The sequence below is a fragment of the Oculina patagonica genome, chromosome 10 (genome assembly GCF_052425735.1).
Source record: "Oculina patagonica isolate OP01 chromosome 10, crgOcupat, whole genome shotgun sequence".
In the NCBI taxonomy this organism is placed as follows: Eukaryota; Metazoa; Cnidaria; class Anthozoa; order Scleractinia; family Oculinidae; genus Oculina; species Oculina patagonica.
Window position 1 is genome coordinate 22,155,252 of NC_135767.1, and position 21,847 is coordinate 22,177,098.

General features: G+C 39.1%; 2 protein-coding genes across 3 annotated transcripts; one reads left to right on the forward strand and one right to left on the reverse strand.

The window, feature by feature from the left end:
* On the forward strand, positions 1 to 1,600 carry LOC144628907 (uncharacterized). The gene is made up of 2 exons (XM_078487026.1): positions 1 to 388; positions 738 to 1,600. The coding sequence occupies exons 1-2, from the start codon at positions 190 to 192 to the stop codon at positions 1,049 to 1,051; spliced, it is 513 nt and encodes a 170-aa protein (XP_078343152.1). The 5' UTR covers positions 1 to 189; the 3' UTR covers positions 1,052 to 1,600.
* A 12,180-nt stretch (positions 1,601 to 13,780) lies between these two features.
* LOC144628908 (uncharacterized) lies at positions 13,781 to 20,718 on the reverse strand. 2 transcript variants are annotated; one of them, XM_078487027.1, is made up of 3 exons: positions 20,544 to 20,718; positions 15,104 to 15,319; positions 13,781 to 14,200 (listed from the first exon to the last, which is right to left on the reverse strand). In XM_078487027.1, the coding sequence occupies exons 1-3, from the start codon at positions 20,602 to 20,604 to the stop codon at positions 13,977 to 13,979; spliced, it is 501 nt and encodes a 166-aa protein (XP_078343153.1). In that variant the 5' UTR covers positions 20,605 to 20,718; the 3' UTR covers positions 13,781 to 13,976. The 2 variants fall into 2 exon arrangements, with proteins under 2 accessions (XP_078343153.1, XP_078343154.1); XM_078487028.1 differs by lacking the exon at positions 20,544 to 20,718 and adding an exon at positions 18,284 to 18,426.
* Between the last annotated feature and the right edge of the window lie 1,129 nt (positions 20,719 to 21,847).

Sequence of the window (21,847 nt, forward strand, 5' to 3'; positions counted from 1 at the left end):
GCAGCCATACTGTCAGCATGCCGTCTGATGGGAGAGGCGACGGGGATTGATGTAAAAAGAGTCGACTTCAGTGACCCTCAGGGAGGTAAAGGGCCTTGTGACAGGAAAGCCGCTTCCATCAAGGCTTATGTGCGATGATACATCAACCAGGGCCACGACGTGGTAACGGCGCGCGACTTCAAAGAAGCCATGTTGTCTCACGGGGGCATGAGTGCTGTGCGGGTCGTCCTAGTTACCGATGCTACCAACAAGCCACAGCAAGAGGTTCCAGGCCGCTGGGAGGGTATCAGCAGCTTAAACAATTTCCTCTACCAAGAGGACTGTGTCACAGTATGGAAGGCATGCAACATTGGAGAGGGAAAGAATATACCATGGTCTCAATTACAAGGTTATAGTTACAACAACAACATACATGCATATCTTATATTAGTTATATACCTCTATTCTGATATTTTCACTACTGTGTTAAGAAAAAGTCAAGGGAAAAAGTAAATCGGAAAAAACTATTTAATGATGGGCAATCCGATTTCTTGTCTTTTTTTTATTTCAACATCTTATTCTTATTTGGATGAAACTCCCATCTTACCAGTAAAATATTAAATAAAAAAATAAATAAGATAAGATAAAATATATAAACAAATAATTTGAAGAGTCTTCCCTACTATTTTGTTTCATTTGTACATTACTATGTTATTCTTTTACTTTTTTCTAATATTTTTTTCTGGTCCATTATTCAGTTCCTGTAAGGTTACCAGATGTGTGTAAGGCTGAGGTGTCTAAAGGAGACTTTGTGGCATGCTCTAAAGAAAGGCGCGTACCTGCCGAACGAGCCATGATCGAACACTTGGATGAAGAAGAAGACGAGGACGGAGATGAAGAAGAGGAAGGTGCAAGCAGTGGGCTGTTGTCGTGTCCTGTGGATGGGTGCATCTGCACCTATCAAAAGTACTACAACCTTGAGCGCCATTTGCTGTTCGGAAAGTGCAAACTCGTTTCTGAGAAGCACACCCTTTTTGACCAGGCAGTATTGGCGTACGCTAAAAAGATTTAAGAGGGTTGTTCCCTTCAGCCAACACTAGCTGTCCCGACGACAACTGATCATGAAGAGTGCCCAGAGGCCCCCCTAGAGCAAGGCTGGGCTCTAAAAGTTTCAAAAAAGGCCAGCCGTTTTAACGACAATCAGCGCCAGTACCTGGATGCTAAGTTCCAGATCGGGTAGGAGACTGGCCACAAATCCGACCCTGAAAAAGTATCTCGGGACATGCGATACGCAAGGAAGGAAAATGGTCAGCGGCTCTCTCAGGTTGACGAGTTCCTAACTGCGCAGCAGATTCAGGGATACTTCTCGCGTACCGCTGCAAAATTGAAACACGCGACATCTCAGTCAGCTCATGTAACCGATGATAACGACCTTCTGGCGGCCCAAGAGGAAGAAGCCTTTACCTCTGCTCGTGCATCCATCCTAGACCAGTGCCAACTGGTTCATCCCATCGTGTATGACACACTTAATATGATATGTTCCTTGTATACTAGTAACAAGCTGACCAAACTCAGTGTTGCACAACTGCGGTCAATCTGCGATTTCTACAACATGGACATCGAGGCCCAATCATCAAAGCGAAAAGCGCTTTACATTAGTTTCATTTCAGATATTGTTGGGTCGTGTTTTTGCACGAGGGTTTAAGATTTAAATGTTGACTATTGCAACTGATTGGAGAGCTGCTTTAAGGTTACACAATACCTGCAGAGGGCTACTTTTGTCGAAAAAACGTTTTTCATACTTAACTCAATATTTACTATAAATATAGCAAAAACTAATTGATAAATTGCTTAATAATAACTTGACCCATTTAGTTCATCTTGAAGTTGTAGAGTAAAGGATATATTTTCAAATAAAGGAATAGCCAATAACAATGAATATTACAGAAAGATAGTAAAACCAAATGACACAACAGGAGATGTATTTAGATAAGTGAGCTAAAAACCATTATTTTTGAGAAGATGGGAGACGGGAGGGGTAATTTTTGCTGAGCTAGATGTTTATTTTTCACATGCTTCATTTTCATTTAACGAAATTAATTTTTTGGCTTTCTTGCACGATTATTTCAGCCGGTTTTACTCTGCAGCAATTTATTTGACTAATGTCCACCCCTCCCCCCCCCCCCCCTCTAAGAAAATAAAGGTTCGTTCCTAAGTGGCATCTGTTGAAAGTCACCCGAGTTAAGGTCACGCTTTAGTTTACTTAACAAACATTTAGGGTAAAAGGGGTCACTAACAACAATAATAAAATATTTAATAGACTGTAAAGGACGGATAAACGTCCTTCTGTAGAATCAAGCCCGCAAAATATAACAGCTTGTCAGCGGTCTATCCATTATGTAACGCAAGCTAACGATAAGCACAGTTGAATCAAACCAGCGAAGAATAGATGTTGTTTTCGATGGGCTTCGATTGGATTTTTTAAAGTTTCCAGGGTGCTTTGACTACTTATTATAAGGTATGAACATTATTTGATTGTAGCTCTTGTTATCTGTGTTACAAATAAAATTCATTGATTACAATTTGATGTGATAAAGGGTGCTTTGACCTTAACAAACGCTACGTGACCTGTGTTTGCTTTCTGTTACTTTGGAACTCGAGGTCAAATAAAACGGCTAAAATGGTTTCTTATTTCCTAGAAATGATACAACACCACGCCAAATAGTCTCGCGAGTATGTTCTGGTACCTGTTGACAAGTATTATTAAAACTGTATTGTTTAAATATGTTTATTTGTTATTCTTTGTGAGTTTCAAGCATCGCGAAGCCGTTACGGCGAAGCTCAAATTTCACGAAAGTACTACTTGCATTTCGGGCCGTTAAAAATCGTCTTTTTAGTAGCCCGTGGTTTTGAAAACGGATTTTCAAAGAAGAAACAATGCTCTTTCACGTGGTATACGTTTTTATACCTTAGCTTATGTACCAGGCAATGATTTTAGGCGCTGAATTTTGTCAATTTTGCCTTGCGTGAAATGTCTCAAAATGATGTAAAGAATTAAAAATCTCCCAAATATTTAATATTGATTCAAACTTAGAAAATAACCATTCAAAATGTGTATAATTATCTATTCTTTTAGATGATGTATTTGTTGTTTCGAAAGAGATCGTTTTAATTTTGAAATTGAGGTGTTTGAAGTGTGCGGTATCAGACCCCTGAAACCGCTTCCGAGAGATGCAAAATCAAGATCACTTCCGTACGCCTAAAATATTCATCGAATCGAAGTAAAATATATATTTATAGTTATAGTTCACCTAGGGCTATGCTGTGAATTTTTTTCAAATTTTTCGAATTTATGCTAATGTGGGCCCGCGGTTGAAATTTATGGCTCTCCCGTCTTAAATTTGATTGTGATTGTCCTTCTGTTTACAACGGGAGATAATGGAATTATTACTTTGGAAAATCCTTCATGCGCTTAGTAAAAATACTAGACATTTTAATACGGAGTAGCATCTCAACTGAAACGCTCAAGTTTTTACCGGTGTTGAAGATCTTCATGACAGTTTTCAGTACCAGGAACTAAAATTTATTATATATTCAGCATGTCTGTAATCACATCCGGTTTCCTGAACTTGACACTTGTGGTCAACTAGCAATATTGCTAATTAACCGGGCGGGGCCTGGGCCCGGTTCATAATCTGAGTCAGATTTTTTTTATCGTTAAATCGTTCCAGATCGCTCGTATAACGAACCTCTGCTCTCTGTTTCGGTGTGAAATGTATGTTTATGTCATTCAAGCGTTTGACTCTAAGCAGGTACTGAATATTTACAATGCGAAGCCAAAAAGTGGTTTGACATGTCCGAGCTATTTATTAGTGAAACCATTACCCATGGGGCCTAGGCGACTCCTTGAACAAGCAAGTTTTGATGTTTACTGGCGGTCGCTCGCCTGTAGCTATAAATAATCATTCACCTATTTTAAAAACATTTACAGATACTCCGCGCTCTGTTTTGTGTTAAATATTTATTTTATTTTAATGTAGTATTCAAGTATTTGGTTCGGAGAGAGCACTGAATATTTATGTTGCAATTTGACATGTCTAAACTATTTATAAACAAAAATGAATTATTTTTCGTGTGTTGTGCAAGTCAGCATTTTTTTTGGAATAGAATCGAAAATTGCAAACCCAGCAAAAAATTGTCAAGGTAAAGGACACACGTCATCAAGAAAAGTGAATTACCTGCCAATCTCGCAGTCAGGTATGCTCTATTTACGTGCTCTGAATCACGCGACTTCTCAAATTAAATGCCACTGAAAACTGTGTTTTTTGAGCAAAATAGCAGCCACGTAAACTTCATGAACTTTGATTAATCACTTCATGATTTTTTAAGCTTCTTTAATGTTAGTATTATTGTTCACGTCGCTGAATTACCCGCCTTCCCATTGTCTCTTACAACAAAACAAACTGCATTTTGTCAATCAGCACTTGATAGGCTACCAAAGTGTGTCGGGCTTTAAGGATCTTTCTATTAGTTTCTGAGAGAATAGGCATTGAAGTTGGCCAATATAAAATTTCCTGTTTCGCATCACGCAAAGGGGTGTCACTGACAGTAGAAAAATTGCGAATATTTCCAAAACCCGACACACTTATGCACCAATAAATCCAACAAATCTACATACCCTATTAATTCAACGAAGTGGGTATTGACGGTTTCGAGTTTGAAGGCTCGTGTGCGCTTACCGAAGCCATGAATGCAAAAAATTGTTAATATATGGATTCTTCATTTCATTACTTTCCAGAGATATATAACGATTAGCCGAGGTTTCACTGAAACTGACACGCGTTCGAAACATTTTTCGAAAGGCACCCCAAAAGGTTATCAGTAACCTTAAGATGCTAGATCAGTACATAGTTTGATGAACGTTAGTAACCAAATCGATGTTCTTGGAGGCTGCGATGTATAAGAATTTTTCTGATATTATTAATATTCGAGTGAAGCGATCTTAACAACAGTTTGATGACTTGCTTGAAATAAGTTTGCAAAAATGTCTGACGTCAAGGAGGCTATATCGGCCTGATAAGTGTTCACGTTTACATTGTTGCATATTTTGGTGTTGCTATGGCAACACTCTCGGTTCCAGATCTCTTTCATGCGGATATGGCAACCCTGGGTTTTGATCCATTCCAAACCTCATCTCCCATCTTTAGGGTCATTTGGGTGTCTAGCGCAATGAGCACATAATGTATGTTTGGAATGACAACATTTACTTCTCCCTGTAAAGCCATAAATCGTGATATTTGATTCAAATAAGTAAAAAACTGGAACCAAAAGTGTTGCCATAGCAACATAAACATATGTACCATGTGGTGTCTGTCTTAGGGTACAATACTGGTGCCAAGTTTCAATTACTTTGCTTTAGCAGTTACAGAGATATTACTGATTTTGTGTTTTTACACCAATGACTGTCAAACTTATGACGTCATCAGTTATCTAATTTGCATAATAAAAAATCGTTACAAACACTGGAACGAGAAAAGATATCAAGGAAAGAAAAACACCATCTTTCTTCATTTTGAAAGGCCTTTCATATGAGTTCAACTTGGATTTCATTTCATAGGCACTTTAAAGGACCCTAGTCAGCCTCCGCCATTTTTGATGGCATCGAAATTATGAAAATTCCCCCCCCCCCCCCTCAATTTTTTCTTTCGGGACTGGCTTGAAGGCCGATTGTGACACAACATGGACCTGGAAAGGCCCCAGGGGCACCCGGTCGGTGCCAGACTCTCGGTCCCCGGCCGGTTAGCAAGGCCTGCAGGCCTTTGGGACGTCCCGGTTATTTTACGCTGGCATAAATTTGTGACACAACATGGACCTGAAAAGGCCCCAGGGGCACCCGGTCGGTGCCAGACTCTCGGTCCCCGGCTGGTTAGCAAGGCCTGCAGGCCTTTGGGACGTCCCGGTTATTTTACGCTGGCATAAATTTGTGTCTAGAATACCACAGCATGGTGATTTAATATTTTGATTTTTTTTTGTCTTTCTTTCTCTTAGGGGCAAAAAAATAATGTTTAAAAATACATCACATACCTTGTCTGTGGCATTGTTCGTTAACATCATATTCTTTAATTGTCATAGTCTATAAGATTCGAACTTTGGTCGGACACCGTACCTCACCGATTTCGCTGAAATTTGGCATGCAGTCTTGTTTTAGGGTCCTAACTACCAAATGTATATTAAAAAGTTTCAATTCTTTTTATTTTGGGAAATATCGAGAAGGCCGATTTGAAGCGTCCGTGACGGCTCGCCAACATGGCGGATCGAAGGTGTTCTTGTTACTTCGACACTGAACCTGCCGTCACAGTTTCTCGATCATACTTGGCATAGTTATAAAGAACTATCTTTCTTCTTTCTATATATCAAAATAGATTCGGCAAATGTTGAGTTTGGATGATCAACGGCCAAGAAGTTCGAAGGTATGTTAACGATGTTTTGAACAGTCTCAAATTTACTACAAAATGAAAGGCTAATAACTCCACTGTTATCTCGATTTAGAACTAGCCATTTACCATGAACAAAGCTTGTTCATTGGTGAATTGATTCCATTAATAAAAAAATTGGGGAAATGTAACCGTTAAGAATAAAAAATTATGGAACCTCTAGTAAATTGGCCATTTCAGCGCCATTTCAGCGGTTTAGCTCATTTAACAGCAAATAATCGGGAGAAACATGAAAGGGTTACAGTCGTTTATAATAAGCAGTTTCCATGTATTCTTTGCTTATCTTAAACAAATACATGATCTTTGCCAAAGATATGGCGATTTTTGAGCGTACGATCGTTTCTCCAAATTTTTATGTCGGCAACTTTATTTTATTTGTTGTCGAGATTATACGCTGTTGTTATTCAATATTCGTTTCACAAGAACTTCTGTTGCTCGCATTTCCCAAATCACTGTTTAAGAAATTGCCCATTCCGTAACAGGGTCATTCTTAGTTTTTCTTTAAAAATTACTAGGAAAGCAAGAATGTCATAGAACGGTTTTATACTAGTGAAAATACCTGTCAGACATAACTTAAACTGTTTGTGTTATCTGGCTGTTTTCACAAATATGCAAATTAAGGAATTCTTAAAGTGCCTATCTTTAACTATTTCACGCTTAAAGATTCCTCTAAATCTTTTCGCTTACCTTTTTGCCAAACGAAGTTTTGTGTCTCCAGGCAGAATGCTCGTTATCAGCAATGAAAGTCGAAGAGATACAGAAGCTCGAGTAAAATTCTAACTGCTGTGAAATGAACATCGTTTGAGCTTGACGTGTATTTATAGATTGCGCTCGAGCTCCGTTAATTAAGTTTATTCATTTGGCGATCAGATAAAAATCAATGAATGATCAGAGTTATTTCTAAGTCCATTTCTAAGCACGAGAAACACGGAAGTTTGTTTCAGAAGCATTTATGCATAGAAATACCGGTTTATTTTTGAGCGGTAAATCTGCATTTATAATAGCTGGGAGTTTGGGGTGTTTTTTGGTGTTTTTTTTTTTTTTTGAGGGGGCTCGGGGGGGGGGGGGAGGGGGGTGTGGAAGTGGTGCCTCCGTATCCTCTTTTTGTTCTTTTACACAGTGGCCTGAATTTGGAACAGTTCGGGGAATGGATTATCAATTACTCTTCGTTATGCCATGTCACCCCTTAATGTGGGAGCGCCGCGCCTCAATTCACGATAAAAAATTTATGGCCGCCCGGTCCATTTATGTAGTTCTCCGCCAGGTCTCTCAATAGGCAGGTTACGAGCCTAGTGGCCCATCAGGCCGGAGCTCATACCGGTTTCCGCAACGTGAAGCGACAACGAGTATTTTTACTCCACCCGGATGGGATGCTATTCCATCGCAGGGTTACCTCCCTTCCCGAAAAGCTAAAGATTGACTGGTAATCATTTTTACACCTGGGCTAGGAAAGGGACTCTGGGAGTTGAGAGGCTTTCCAAAGAACTTAACGCATTGCCCCCCAAAAGCTCTATCCAGGACTGTTTGGTCCAGAGTCCAGCGCAGTGACCATTATTAGGCCATCACGCTCCCCAACCGTGTAAGAAAGTGCAAAAATCTGCTTGGGGTAAGCCCTGGGGTTGTACAGTTTGGTACGAAATGTGAGCTTTTAAATGTGGTAGGTCTTATATCCGTGGTTGGGGTGCGGTGGCTTAAAGCGACATTAAAAAACTTCTTGTTTTCTAAAAAACGTTCTCATAAACTGATTTGAATTACATTAATGAATTAAAGGGACAGTGTCACCAAGATTTAATAAAATTTAAAACTCTCAAGACGGTAACCTGGTAGGAAAAAAGTGGCCTTAAACTTTGACAGTTGACTTGGAAGAAATATATGGGCCTTGAATTGGGAGGGCTTATGAGAGAAAAGGATAAAAAGGGGAATTTCACAGAATCTGCTCAACAGCGTACTCTCGAATTTATCTGCCCACTGTCTTTTTCTCTCTCCAGGTTTTGGTAAGGCCAGACCGCTATGAGTAGATTTACAATTCATATTAACACTTTTTTGAGATTTTTAAATCCCGGTTCGGGCTTTGAATTGTGGGGATATTGCGTTGAGTTCTTCGGAAAGCCTCTGTAATATCATACCGTATTTACTCGAATAAGCGCCGCCCCCGAATATGCGCCGCCCTCGAATAAGCGCCGCATTTCGGACAAAAAAGTTAATAAGCGCCGCCCCCGGCGCCGCAGTCCCGATGCGGCGCTTATTCAAGGAAATCTGTTTAACTAGAAACAGAACTACAAAGCAACTCTTAAACAAACTTGGATATTTCTTTCCATCAAAAGCGACGTTCTGCAGTTCAAAGTGCTTGTTTTACCGCTCAGTTTTTCTATTGAACATTCTTCAGTACAATCTTCAGCAAGAGACGACTTTTGGCAATCAGGGGACCCTATTTTAATAAATGTAAAGGATTAGATTCTTTGTGGCGTCAAACTTTTTAATAAGCGCCGCCCTCAAATAAGCGCCGCCCTCGAATAAGCGCCGCACTGGAGGCGTAAAAAATTTAATAAGCGCCGCGGCGCTTATTCGAGTAATTACGGTAGTCCCTTTCTACACCTAGGTCGGCGATAAGGACATACGTGATGTAAGTCATGACGCATCACGAGAGATGTCCTTATGGAGAGGTTCGACTTTAATAAAAAAAAAAAAGTCCGAGATAACAAAAACAGCTAAGTTCTCACCTGCTTTTTTTTTGTAAAAATCTGGACGAAAAACATTTGTATCTTTTAACTTGCCCTAAAAATAATTGATTCGAAATTCATTTCAAATCAATGAGGAAAATGTGTTAGCTTCACTGTTATTATGTTGTTCTTGCCACGAGTAAGCCACGCCTTCTTCGAACACGATAATTACTGATGACACAAACGTAAAGTCATGTTCATTTCAAAATCAGCTCGCATTATGCTTATTAACAGATGAGCTCTTTTGTTCAACATTCAGACCACTGTGTCAGAGATCTAAAGACGATTCGGAGGCACCACTTCCGCCCCCCTCCCCCCGCCTTCCTACAACAACACCAAAAAAAAACCCAAACTCCCAGCTATTATAAATGCAGATTTACCGCTAGAAGCCGAGTATTTTTTAACCGCGTCAGTCAATAATAAACCGGTATTTCTATGCATAAATGCTTCTGAAACAAACTTCCGTGTCCCTCGTGCTTAGAAATGGACTTTAATAACTCTGATCATTCATTGATTTTTATCTGATCGCCAAATGAATAAACTTAATTAACACATTTAAAAGCCCACATTTCGTACCAAACTGTACAACCCCAGGGCTTACCCCAAGCAGATTTTTGCACTTTCTTACACGGTTGGGGAGCGTGATGGCCTAATAATGGTCACTGCGCTGGACTCTGGACCAAACAGTCCTGGATAGAGCTTTTGGGGGACAATGCGTTTAAAAGTTCTTTGGAAAGCCTCTCAACTCCCAGAGTCCCTTTCCTTACCCAGGTGTAAAAATGATTACCAGTCAATCTTTAGCTTTTCGGGAAGGGAGGTAACCCTGCGATGGAATAGCATCCCATCCGGGTGGAGTAAAAAATACTCGTTGTCGCTTCACGTTGCGGAAACCGGTATGAGCTCCGGCCTGATGGGCCACTAGGCTCGTAACCTGCCTATTGAGAGACCTGGCGGAGAACTACATAAATGGACCGGGCGGCCATAAATTTTTTATCGTGAATTGAGGCGCGGCGCTCCCACATTAAGGGGTGACATGGCATAACGAAGAGTAATTGATAATCCATTCCCCGAACTGTTCCAAATTCAGGCCACTGTGTAAAAGAACAAAAAGAGGATACGAAGGCACCACTTCCACACCCCCTCCCCCCCCCCCGAGCCCCCCTCAAAAAAAAAAAAAAACACCAAAAAACACCCCAAACTCCCAGCTATTATAAATGCAGATTTACCGCTCAAAAATAAACCGGTATTTCTATGCATAAATGCTTCTGAAACAAACTTCCGTGTTTCTCGTGCTTAGAAATGGACTTAGAAATAACTCTGATCATTCATTGATTTTTATCTGATCGCCAAATGAATAAACTTAATTAACGGAGCTCGAGCGCAATCTATAAATACACGTCAAGCTCAAACGATGTTCATTTCACAGCAGTTAGAATTTTACTCGAGCTTCTGTATCTCTTCGACTTTCATTGCTGATAACGAGCATTCTGCCTGGAGACACAAAACTTCGTTTGGCCAAAAGGTAGGCGAAAAGATTTAGAGGAATCTTTAAGCGTGAAATAGTTGAAGATAGACACTTTAAGAATTCCTTAATTTGCATATTTGTGAAAACAGCCAGATAACACAAACAGTTTAAGTTATGCCTGACAGGTATTTTCACTAGTATAAAACCGTTCTATGACATTCTTGCTTTCCTAGTAATTTTTAAAGAAAAACTAAGAATGACCCTGTTACGGAATGGGCAATTTCTTAAACAGTGATTTGGGAAATGCGAGCAACAGAAGTTCTTGTGAAACGAATATTGAATAACAACAGCGTATAATCTCGACAAGAAATAAAATAAAGTTGCGAAACATAAAAATTTGGAGAAACGATCGTACGCTCAAAAATCGCCATATCTTTGGCAAAGATTATGTATTTGTTTAAGATAAGCAAAGAATACCTGAAAACTGCTTATTATAAACGACTGTAACCCTTTCATGTTTCTCCCGATTATTTGCTGTTAAATGAGCTGATCCGCTGAAATGGCGCTGAAATGGCCAATTTACTAGAGGTTCCATAATTTTTTATTCTTAACGGTTACATTTCCCCAATTTTTTTATTAATGGAATCAATTCACCAATGAACAAGCTTTGTTCATGGTAAATGGCTAGTTCTAAATCGAGATAACAGTGGAGTTATTAGCCTTTCATTTTGTAGTAAATTTGAGACTGTTCAAAACATCGTTAACATACCTTCGAACTTCTTGGCCGTTGATCATCCAAACTCAACATTTCCCGAATCTATTTTGATATATAGAAAGAAGAAAGATAGTTCTTTATAACTATACCAAGTATGATCGAGAAACTGTGACGGCAGGTGCAGTGTCGAAGTAACAAGAACACCTTTGATCCGCCATGTTGGCGGGCCGTCACGGACGCTTCAAATCGGCCTTCTCGATATTTCCCAAAATAAAAAGAATTGAAACTTTTTAATATACATTTGGTAGTTAGGACCCTAAAACAAGACTGCATGCCAAATTTCAGCGAAATCGGTGAGGTACGGTGTCCGCGAACTTTTAAAAAAGCTCGAAAATTATGGAGTATTACACTTAATCCTTTGCAATGGTGTCATATGTTTTGACTAATATGCTGTTTCAAATCATATCAAAAAGAAAATGAGAACTTTTTACCACCTTTCATGAATTCAAATCATGGGTTTTGTACTTGATCACTTATCTTGAGTTCTAAAAAAATGAAGGCTGGTAATAAATTGAACACGGTACACCATGACTGAAAAATCAAGAGATGATATTTAGGATTCCCTTGCCGTCCTAACACAGACTAAATTCAGACTAAAATTTAGTTGTGCTTTGCTTAAGATGAAGTTAATTGCTTTGATTTTTAATGTGGCTAATTCACTGCAAACTACTTGAGTATGATGAAACAAAAAGGAAATTGAGTTTAGAGATTAATGTGAGCACCTAAAATAATAGAAGGAATATAACATCATAATTCCCTTAAATTAACATCTATGCGAAGAGATATAATTTATTTTATTTCCCGGTCTGCCCACCCCCCTAGAAAGCCAGCAATTCAACCCCTGACCCTGGGCTCCCTAGGGATGCTAGCCCTACCACTCAGCTACCCGGCACAACCTTCCAAAGCGTTCCCCCCCCCCCCCTCAATTTTTTCTTGCGGGACTGGCTGGCCTTCAAGCACGGTTCGCGGAGTCCACCTTTTGTCAAATCAGTGTAGAAATATGGTCTGTTTTTAATTCTTGGTTGAATCCACTACATTCACTAAGTAATTAGTGTTCGGCTGACCAACACTACATCATTTCTAGTATTACATTCTTCTCAGTTTAAACATTAATTTTGTTGAACATATAATTATTATAAACAATACATAGGCAGCTGCTAGGGAGGGAGGGCCATTATATTTGGGAGGGGGGGGGGCACTAATTTTCGAGCGCCATTTTGGGGAGGGCCATTACTTTTTTAACTGTATTTTGGGGAAGGCTATGATTTTTTTTTTCTTTCTTGATTTTGATCATTTGGGATTTGCTAAAGCAAATGCATATGAAAAATTAAGAAAGATTTATTGCTGCTCAACGATTCGCGCTCAGTCGTGACTGCATTATCAAGAGACTTGTTAAATAGTATGCACATAAGGAAAAGGTTTAAAAATAAGCATAAAACAATGAACGGCCTAAACAAACACCTAATTAGCGCGGATATTTGTTTAGGTCGCTCATTGTTTTATGCTTATTTTGTAGCTTTTTCTTTATTTGCATACTATTTAACAAGTCTCTTGATAATGGAGTCACGATGACCCCGAAACGTCGAGAAGCAATAAATCTTTCTTGGTTTTTCTTGATGTTCTTCATTATAAACTTTGAAAACTGTTTAGCGTAACAGAACTTAAAATCCCATATCACAAACTTTTAAAATCTTTTTTCAATCTTCAATTTTTGTCCATCCGTTCCTCTTTTGTATTAGCTGTATTATTGAAATGTCCCTTCGCTGTTTTAATTGGTTATTTTTATCACTTACGCAATATAACAAACAAAACAAAACAACATTTTCCCCTTCTCACTGTGCAAACTTCTAAACATGACCGCTTGTTCGGTGGGTGTTGCTAATGCGACCTGTGTGACCCGTATCACGTGACTAAACCAAGCTCCAAACCAAACAGTGCTGCCCATGTTAAAGGATTGACCTTCACGTTTACCGCCACTTTGTGTGCTTTGGTCACGCAAAGTTTTAAATAGTTTCATTAAATATTCAGTTCACCTATTCATTATCCTGTAACTATCTTAAACACTTGATACGTCCATTTTGAACAATTACATTAGGAAGGCCCTTGACAGCCAAATAATTTTTAAAGGCACAATTTACCACCACATCAGACAGACGCGATGTCACAGGCTCGTGTTTGCTCTTCAACCTCGTTCACGGACGGACACTCTTCTCTGTCCCTTAAGTGTCGGTATTAAAGAGGTTTGAAAACTATGGACGTGTTAAAACACGTGTTCGAATGGTTATGCCGACCAACAGTATTACTTAGCACTCCATCGACCCTCTTTTGTCACTTAAGAACCATTCAGTTACCACAAAAGTGATCGACTTTTATTGAAAACAAATCGCGGATAACTTCTTATACAAAATAACAAACCAAGCCTCCACCAGCTTAACAAAAATTGTAACGAAAGAATTTTAAAAAATTAAAACAGAAATGTGACAAGGCCCTTTATGTGGTTACCCACAAATATCCGCGACACTTTGCTTGCTATGCGGGTACATTTACACAAGCATGGTCAAGGCTAAAACCAACAAAGTGGCGCCAAAGCTTGCAGCCAATCCCAACACTGCACTTGTTGTTTCCATGGTAGCGCTGTAAGCTGTACTTGGTTTTGTCGTAGGCGACATGGTCGAGGTGTGACTTGCCACATTGCACATGTCTCCTTCACAGCAAGTAGTCACCGAGCAACTGATTAAGCCGCCAGTGTCGTTCATATAGTTGCAAGCTGTAAAGTAAAACAAAAAGTAATAAAACCTCAGTTTCTAGCTTGTTACTCTAATACAAGTCATTATTTATTTTCCGATTTGAGAGGAAACAGCGATAAGGGAGAAGAAATGTCAGCCATTAAGGGGCGGAAGAGTGGCTTTGATAGTTTGTTTAAAGGCTGTCCTTTCCGTAGCCGGCATCCTTTGCGCTTTTTATGCATTTTTTCAAAAAAAAACCTCTTGGCAGGCTGCGTATTGTCAATTACGTATACACGCAATGTGGAGCAAAGGGAGACCATATCACACCACACCACACCACACCACACCACACCACACCACACCACACCACACCACACTTCAATTCACTACACTAGCTACACAACACTAAACTAAACTACACTGTACTTCGCTGCGTTCCAATACACTATACTACACAGCGAAGCACTTCAACTGTAACGTAAAAAGTAAATGTTGTTTATAGTGGTCATGCACTAAGCTTTGAGATAGCTAGTTTGCAGGCATGCCACTGAAACAGAGGAAACAAATATTCTAAATGAATATAACATGATTAAAAATCCCAACTGGAAGGAGGCAGACCATTTGGCTATATTCAAAGCGTGACCAAGGATTTGAACTCAGAACAACTGAAAACAAATCCAGCTAGTGGCAGGGTTCGGCCCTTTACCCACCTAGGGTTATGGCCATAAGTCAAGTAGTGGCAGGGTGGAGGTTTTGAACCCTGAACCTCCGGGTTGCAACACCAGCGCACTAAACCACTCAGCCACGCTGCCTCCCTAAACTGCGCGGCACATGTATTGCACTGCACTACACTTCACTGCAATGCACTGCAATGCACTGCACTGCACTGAAAAGAAATGAACCGCACTGCCATGCATCTTTGCTGTTAGTATTATTGTACTTACCATAGTATTGACTTGATGGATTACAACCAAGGGTGCTGGTACAGTTGCCTATGGTCAACTCAATCGAGGCATTATCTGCGGTATAGTTAACCTTGGCTATCATGCATCTATCCCAATCCTGAGGGCAAGTCCAGTTTCCAACATTATTACTGTCGCAAGCGGCTACTCCAGGGTTTCCGGGTTCGTTCGAACACACGCCGCATTTGAGAGTAAAAGCTGTAAATTAACGAGAACAGCCACATGGATCAGTTTACAGAAATAGTCAAGGAATACACAGGGAAGCCGCGCTTAATCGCAGGCTACTAACTACCAAAAGCCCTGAACAGGCTAAGCTTCCAAAGTCAACTCTTGCTCTCAGTTTGTTGCGCGTGTAATGGAGAATCACCGAAGAATGTTGAAACATTAATTTTGTTTATTTTTATGTTTGATTTCTTTTTTTTTTATCCAATAATACACCCAATGATGGGCTATTTAAAGCGATCGTTTGTCGGTACTACCGAGGATGTTACACTGAAAGTTTATCAAGAAAATATTTCAGTCGATCAGCCGTGCGAAGTAAGGATTAAACTATTGCAAAATAAAAACAAAACACAAAAAAACACTTTTTTCTGCGTTTTGTCAGCACTGCTCAGCAACGTTGACGGATTAATATTACGCCTCTTTTTCGGTTGACGCAACAGATACTGTATTACATATTTGCATATTTGCCTCGGGAGTTTAGCGTGCGCTGCAATTCGTCGGCCGGTATTTTCTTATTCAAATTGAAAGAATGCAAAATATGTGACACTGAAACAGATATTTAAGAAATCGGGTCGATGTTTAAATGTGCAGTCATCTGAGCCAAATCGGGCCGACAAATCGTAACGGATGGCATTATTCACTCATCCACAAAGCGACAAAAAGGAAGGGTAAAGTTTTCATGAGTGCCTAATTTACGAGATGCTCCTTAAACCATCCCTGAACACTCAAAAGGACTCCATTCCAGCGAAACTGTTTACTAAGTTATGCACATTTTTCTGTTTTCTACGCCTCATTTATTGTAATTTAGTTTCACACTTTCTTTTCTATAAATATCGTTCTGTACCTTGTAAAATTTGCATTTGATAATGGTGACATGTTGTCGCCGAAACGTCATGTTTTTATAGCGTTGATATTTATTCTGAAATGTGTTTCAAAATCTTCCGTTAGCACAAAACTAAAATGTTACTTCACCATTAACGAAATGATTCAGTTGTGAACAAAACCAAACTACCATTTTCTCCAAGAGAGATCAGAATGATTTTTTTTTCACTTGCAAATAATCGGTTGAATAAGGACCTATTAGAGGTTGCTATGTTCCATTACAAAGATTTATGTTTGTATTCGAATTTTCAGTAATCACGATAATGTGGCATCAAGTTAACAGATTCTATAATATATTCTGTTTTCGTTCCATTCCTATACAAAACTCTTTTTTGCATTACAAAGCGGTCGTCTCTAAATTTCCACGCTTTGTTATTTGTAATTAAATCACTAAATTCCTTTGTTTTTTGCGAACTCTTTTTGTACCCGAACTCGCGCTTACAGACTAACTCGAATGCTTGTAGAAAATGCTCAAAAAGCATAAAGTATATGTTTATTTACCAATCTAATATGAACGACTTATTATAACCATAACTGTTACTATAGAACATAACACATCCCTCGTTCCACAGAACTGTTACGTAATTAGTCCCCGCGAGGCTCGATTGCTATGACAACTGAGGCGTAACATCACTCTTTAGCGACTCACTTTACTTAGCACACAAATTATCTCTACATTTAAACATTTTAGCTAGTCTTATCCTCGATCATGTAGGGAAACACTTGAGCATGCCAAAAAGAAGACTAGCAGATGAAGACTAGCAGTACGGCAGTTGAAACGATCAACATCTCGAAGCTTGTGAAAGCGATTCTATCGTGAGACAAACGAATGAACGTTTACCTTTCCAAAAAGGAATTCGGGTCGATATTTAAGAAATCGGGTCGATGTTTAAATGTGCAGTCATCTGAGCCAAATCGGGCCGACAAATCGTAACGGATGGCATTATTCACAGATCCACAAAGCGACAAAAAGGAAGGGTAAAGTTTTCATGAGTGCCTAATTTACGAGATGCTCCTTAAACCATCCCTGAACACTCAAAAGGACTCCATTCCAGCGAAACTGTTTACTAAGTTATGCACATTTTTCTGTTTTCTACGCCTCATTTATTGTAATTTAGTTTCACACTTTCTTTTCTATAAATATCGTTCTGTACCTTGTAAAATTTGCATTTGATAATGGTGACATGTTGTCGCCGAAACGTCATGTTTTTATAGCGTTGATATTTATTCTGAAATGTGTTTCAAAATCTTCCGTTAGCACAAAACTAAAATGTTACTTCACCATTAACGAAATGATTCAGTTGTGAACAAAACCAAACTACCATTTTCTCCAAGAGAGATCAGAATGATTTTTTTTTTCACTTGCAAATAATCGGTTGAATAAGGACCTATTAGAGGTTGCTATGTTCCATTACAAAGATTTATGTTTGTATTCGAATTTTCAGTAATCACGATAATGTGGCATCAAGTTAACAGATTCTATAATATATTCTGTTTTCGTTCCATTCCTATACAAAACTCTTTTTTGCATTACAAAGCGGTCGTCTCTAAATTTCCACGCTTTGTTATTTGTAATTAAATCACTAAATTCCTTTGTTTTTTGCGAACTCTTTTTGTACCCGAACTCGCGCTTACAGACTAACTCGAATGCTTGCAGAAAATGCTCAAAAAGCATAAAGTATATGTTTATTTACCAATCTAATATGAACGACTTATTATAACCATAACTGTTCCTATAGAACATAACACATCCCTCGTTCCACAGAACTGTTACGTAATTAGTCCCCGCGAGGCTCGATTGCTATGACAACTGAGGCGTAACATCACTCTTTAGCGACTCACTTTACTTAGCACACAAATTATCTCTACATTTAAACATTTTAGCTAGTCTTATCCTCGATCATGTAGGGAAACACTTGAGCATGCCAAAAAGAAGACTAGCAGATGAAGACTAGCAGTACGGCAGTCGAAACGATCAACACCTCGAAGCTTGTGAAAGCGATTCTATCGTGAGACAAACGAATGAACGTTTACCTTTCCAAAAAGGAATTCACTTACCAAATGGCATTATACACAGCGTCAGCAAAGTGCCCACAAGGAAGAAAGGTAAAGTTTCCATGATTTACCAACTTGGAAAACTGAGCGCTTTGAACGATGATTTTTTTTTGTGATGTAATAACCACTATTAAACCTTTTATGTGGGTGTAGCTATTCATATTCATGTTATTATATTATTATTGTTTGGACTGGAAACCTCTGCATCTGCATAACAGTGGGGGTCCCCGTCACCCCTCCCCCCTCACGCCGCCTGGGAATACTCCCTTCATTTACGTCTTTATTAGGGTCTTTCAAAATATATCGAACTAAAGCACAAATTTGTGAACCAAGTTTCTACAAAATGTACAATCCCAGAAAACACGTTAAAACCCCAGTTCTTTTATTCGTATTCATTTTGCGCATTTGCCCTCTGCTTGATTTTTAATTGAAATCGCATTGTCAGCGGATCACATCGAGTGAAACTGAATGAAATTCCAAAGGTTCGACTGTAAAAAGTGTTAAAAACGTTTTCGAATGAATATGCTGACGAACAGTATCCACAGACTTCGAAACTAGTTGTATATGTTTTGCTGAGTTAAGGGAACTATTTTTTATTTTTTTTGGGGGGGGGAGCACGCAATAAAGGAAAAAGTTTATTGAACGGCTTCAAAAACCTCTGATGTATATCTTTGTCATTCTTCCACTGATATTTCGATTTTGGGTTATGTCATTTTAAAACCTCAAAATAATAGTTTCTTAACACAGAAAAACACCAATGGTGTAATGAAAACCCGAAATTAAACAAGGATGGTTTCGATAGATTACGAACGACAAACTAAAAAAAAATGGCCAATTTTTTAAAAAATGCGTAATCCGTGACATAGCATAACCAAATTAACACGGAACCCAGGTGTGAATGATTTCTGTTGCAAACAAACGGTTAAAAGCCTACGTTTATGAGAGATTGTTGTTTCTTATAACAAAAGGCTACTGTATTAAGCCATAGTTGTTTGTATTAGAATTTTCAATAATGTAATGTGGCATCAAGTTAACACATTTTTTTAATTTCTAGCTGTATATAGATCCCATTAATATATTCTGTTTTCGTTTCATTCGTATACTGAAATCTTTTTTGCATAACAAAGCAGTGGCCCCTGAAGTTTCACGCTTAGTTATTAATTAAGTTTAATGTATATTTACCGATACAAAAGATTATTTAACCATACTTGTTTTTATAAAAACAAAACATATCTCGGTTCACAAAACTGTTACGTAATCAGTTCCTGCGAGGTTCGGTTTCATGTCAACTGGGATGCAACAAGTTTGTATCTACTTTCGTGAAATCCTGAACACTAACATTGTCGCAACATTTTGGTTGGTCTTAACCTTAATCACGCAGATGAGAAAATCGAACAATATTGAACTCATACAAATATCAAATAAACTTCATTACAAAGACGCCCGCCATGCTCGGAAGAGTTTTCAAATATGCAAAGTTTTTCTCTGTATACGATTTTTTTAAAACAAAATTGCAGTGTTTCTTTGCCGAGTAATGAGCCTAGCTAAAAACTGAAGGTAAAATTTGGCTACTGGTGGAATTTTTTTTCTTACCGTGAGATCTCGTGAATTCATTCGGCGCAGTTTCGAAAGGACAGCACGAAAGTTTAAAGCTGAACGCCAAGAGATTTATTAGCGAAAGACTTATTTGTGGCGGTTTCTGGACCGGTTGCACGTTTTACCTCTACAATGCTAAACCGGAGGGCTCGTAAACATCCAGCCATAAATAAATGTGCATCTTTAAACCATCTACCTTAGTTAACAATTAACTAAATGCCGCAGCCTGAACGAAAGTGGCATAGTAAATACGGTAAAACTCCCGATTTCTCAAACCAAATTTCGATTGCCATGGATAGTACTTTTCTTTATGTTTACCCCTATCGTTATCAGGGACGGCGGAGCCGGGGGAGGGGGCTGGGGGGGCTTTAGCCACCCCCCCCCCCCCACCACTTTTACAGAAAAAAATAAAGAATTAAAAAGAGAAGAGTCTCTTAAGCCACCCCACTTCAAGTCACTAGTCAGCCCTTCCCCCCAGTTGGAAAAATGCTCCGCCGTCCATGGTTACCCCTAGACGTTCGAAAATCGGCATTTTACTATACTTAGCAAATTGATGAAGACTAGCAGTATGCAGTCGAAACGTCGCGATCAACAACTCAAAGCGATTTTACTGAAGTTGAAACAAACAATAACAAAACGTTCATCTTTCCAAACAGAATTCACTTACCAGATGGCATCATACACAAGGCCAGCAAAATGCCCACAGTAAGGGAATGTAAAGTTTCCATGATTTGTTAACTTGGGGATTGAGCTCTTTGGACGATGAATTTGTTGTTATATAACAAACGCTGTTATGAAACCTTTCTAAGTGGGTGTAGCTATTCATAATTCATATTATTATGTTTGTTGTGTCGAATGAAAACATCTGCATCTGCATAACTGTGTGAGCCCCCCCCCCCTCCCCCCCTCCTCACCCCACTCTCGTATGCCAGGGGGGAATACTACTTTTGTTTTGTTTAGGTAATTAAAAGGTTATTTTAAAATTATGTTGAACAGAAGCAAAAAATTGCTTCCTCAGACTTAATCCTGGTCTCAAAAAAAATTGTCTTGGGTTGTAATTCAGCTATAATGCAAAGTCCTTTACACAACATTAATTAAAACTGCAGTTCTTTGTCATGTTCCTTGCCCATTTTGGCCCAAGCTTGTGATGCGGCTTGTTTGTGAATTAAATTCGCATAACACGTTTTAGAGGCGTACCAGAGTTCGGATGCGTTACTATAAATTGAACCCAAGACTGCAGAAAATGAACCTTTTGCGGCTGATGTCGTGACAGATGACAACTCTTTCTCTGATCTTGTAGAAGAGAATGAAAAACTGCCTATTCCTTTGTATTTGTTAACGTATAATTGGTTGTGTACTTGAATAAACACGACAATGTGGATTTGCTTGGCTAAACAAAGCAAACACTGGTCTAGTGCTAATTGTCTAGAAAAGCCTCAATTCGCCAACATAGAAACGAGAAAAAATGGTGCAAGTCGTATCTTGTAGTCGTTTCTGAGACCTCTACTGGGGACAAAACACGATATGGGAAGCCATATTAAATGTCGACCGCGGTCAAATGATGGAAATACTCGCTTTTTCGAGGGAATGGAAATATATTTACACTGGCTAGCAAATATTTTATCTCTCCTTGCTCAGACTTGCTTTTAATATTAACAAAATTCCCGGAAATAGAAAGAAAAACTACCTGAGACGTTTGACCGCGGTGATGCCATAATGTACCCATAAATGGTGTCTTAGAAGGCTGAGACTAATTGGGACTCGCTCCAGATTTGTTATTGTTAATTATAATACACGGTACGAGTTGAAAAACAAGGCCACGGGGTGAGAATGACACGCTCGAGAAAAAAGAAAGAAAGAAACAAACAAAAAAAGAAAGCGCGTGTTCCTCTCCCGCGAAATGCTACCTTCCTCCTGTAAGCAGACACTATGTCATGGTCTCAGCCACGCAAAAACATTACAATCTTAACC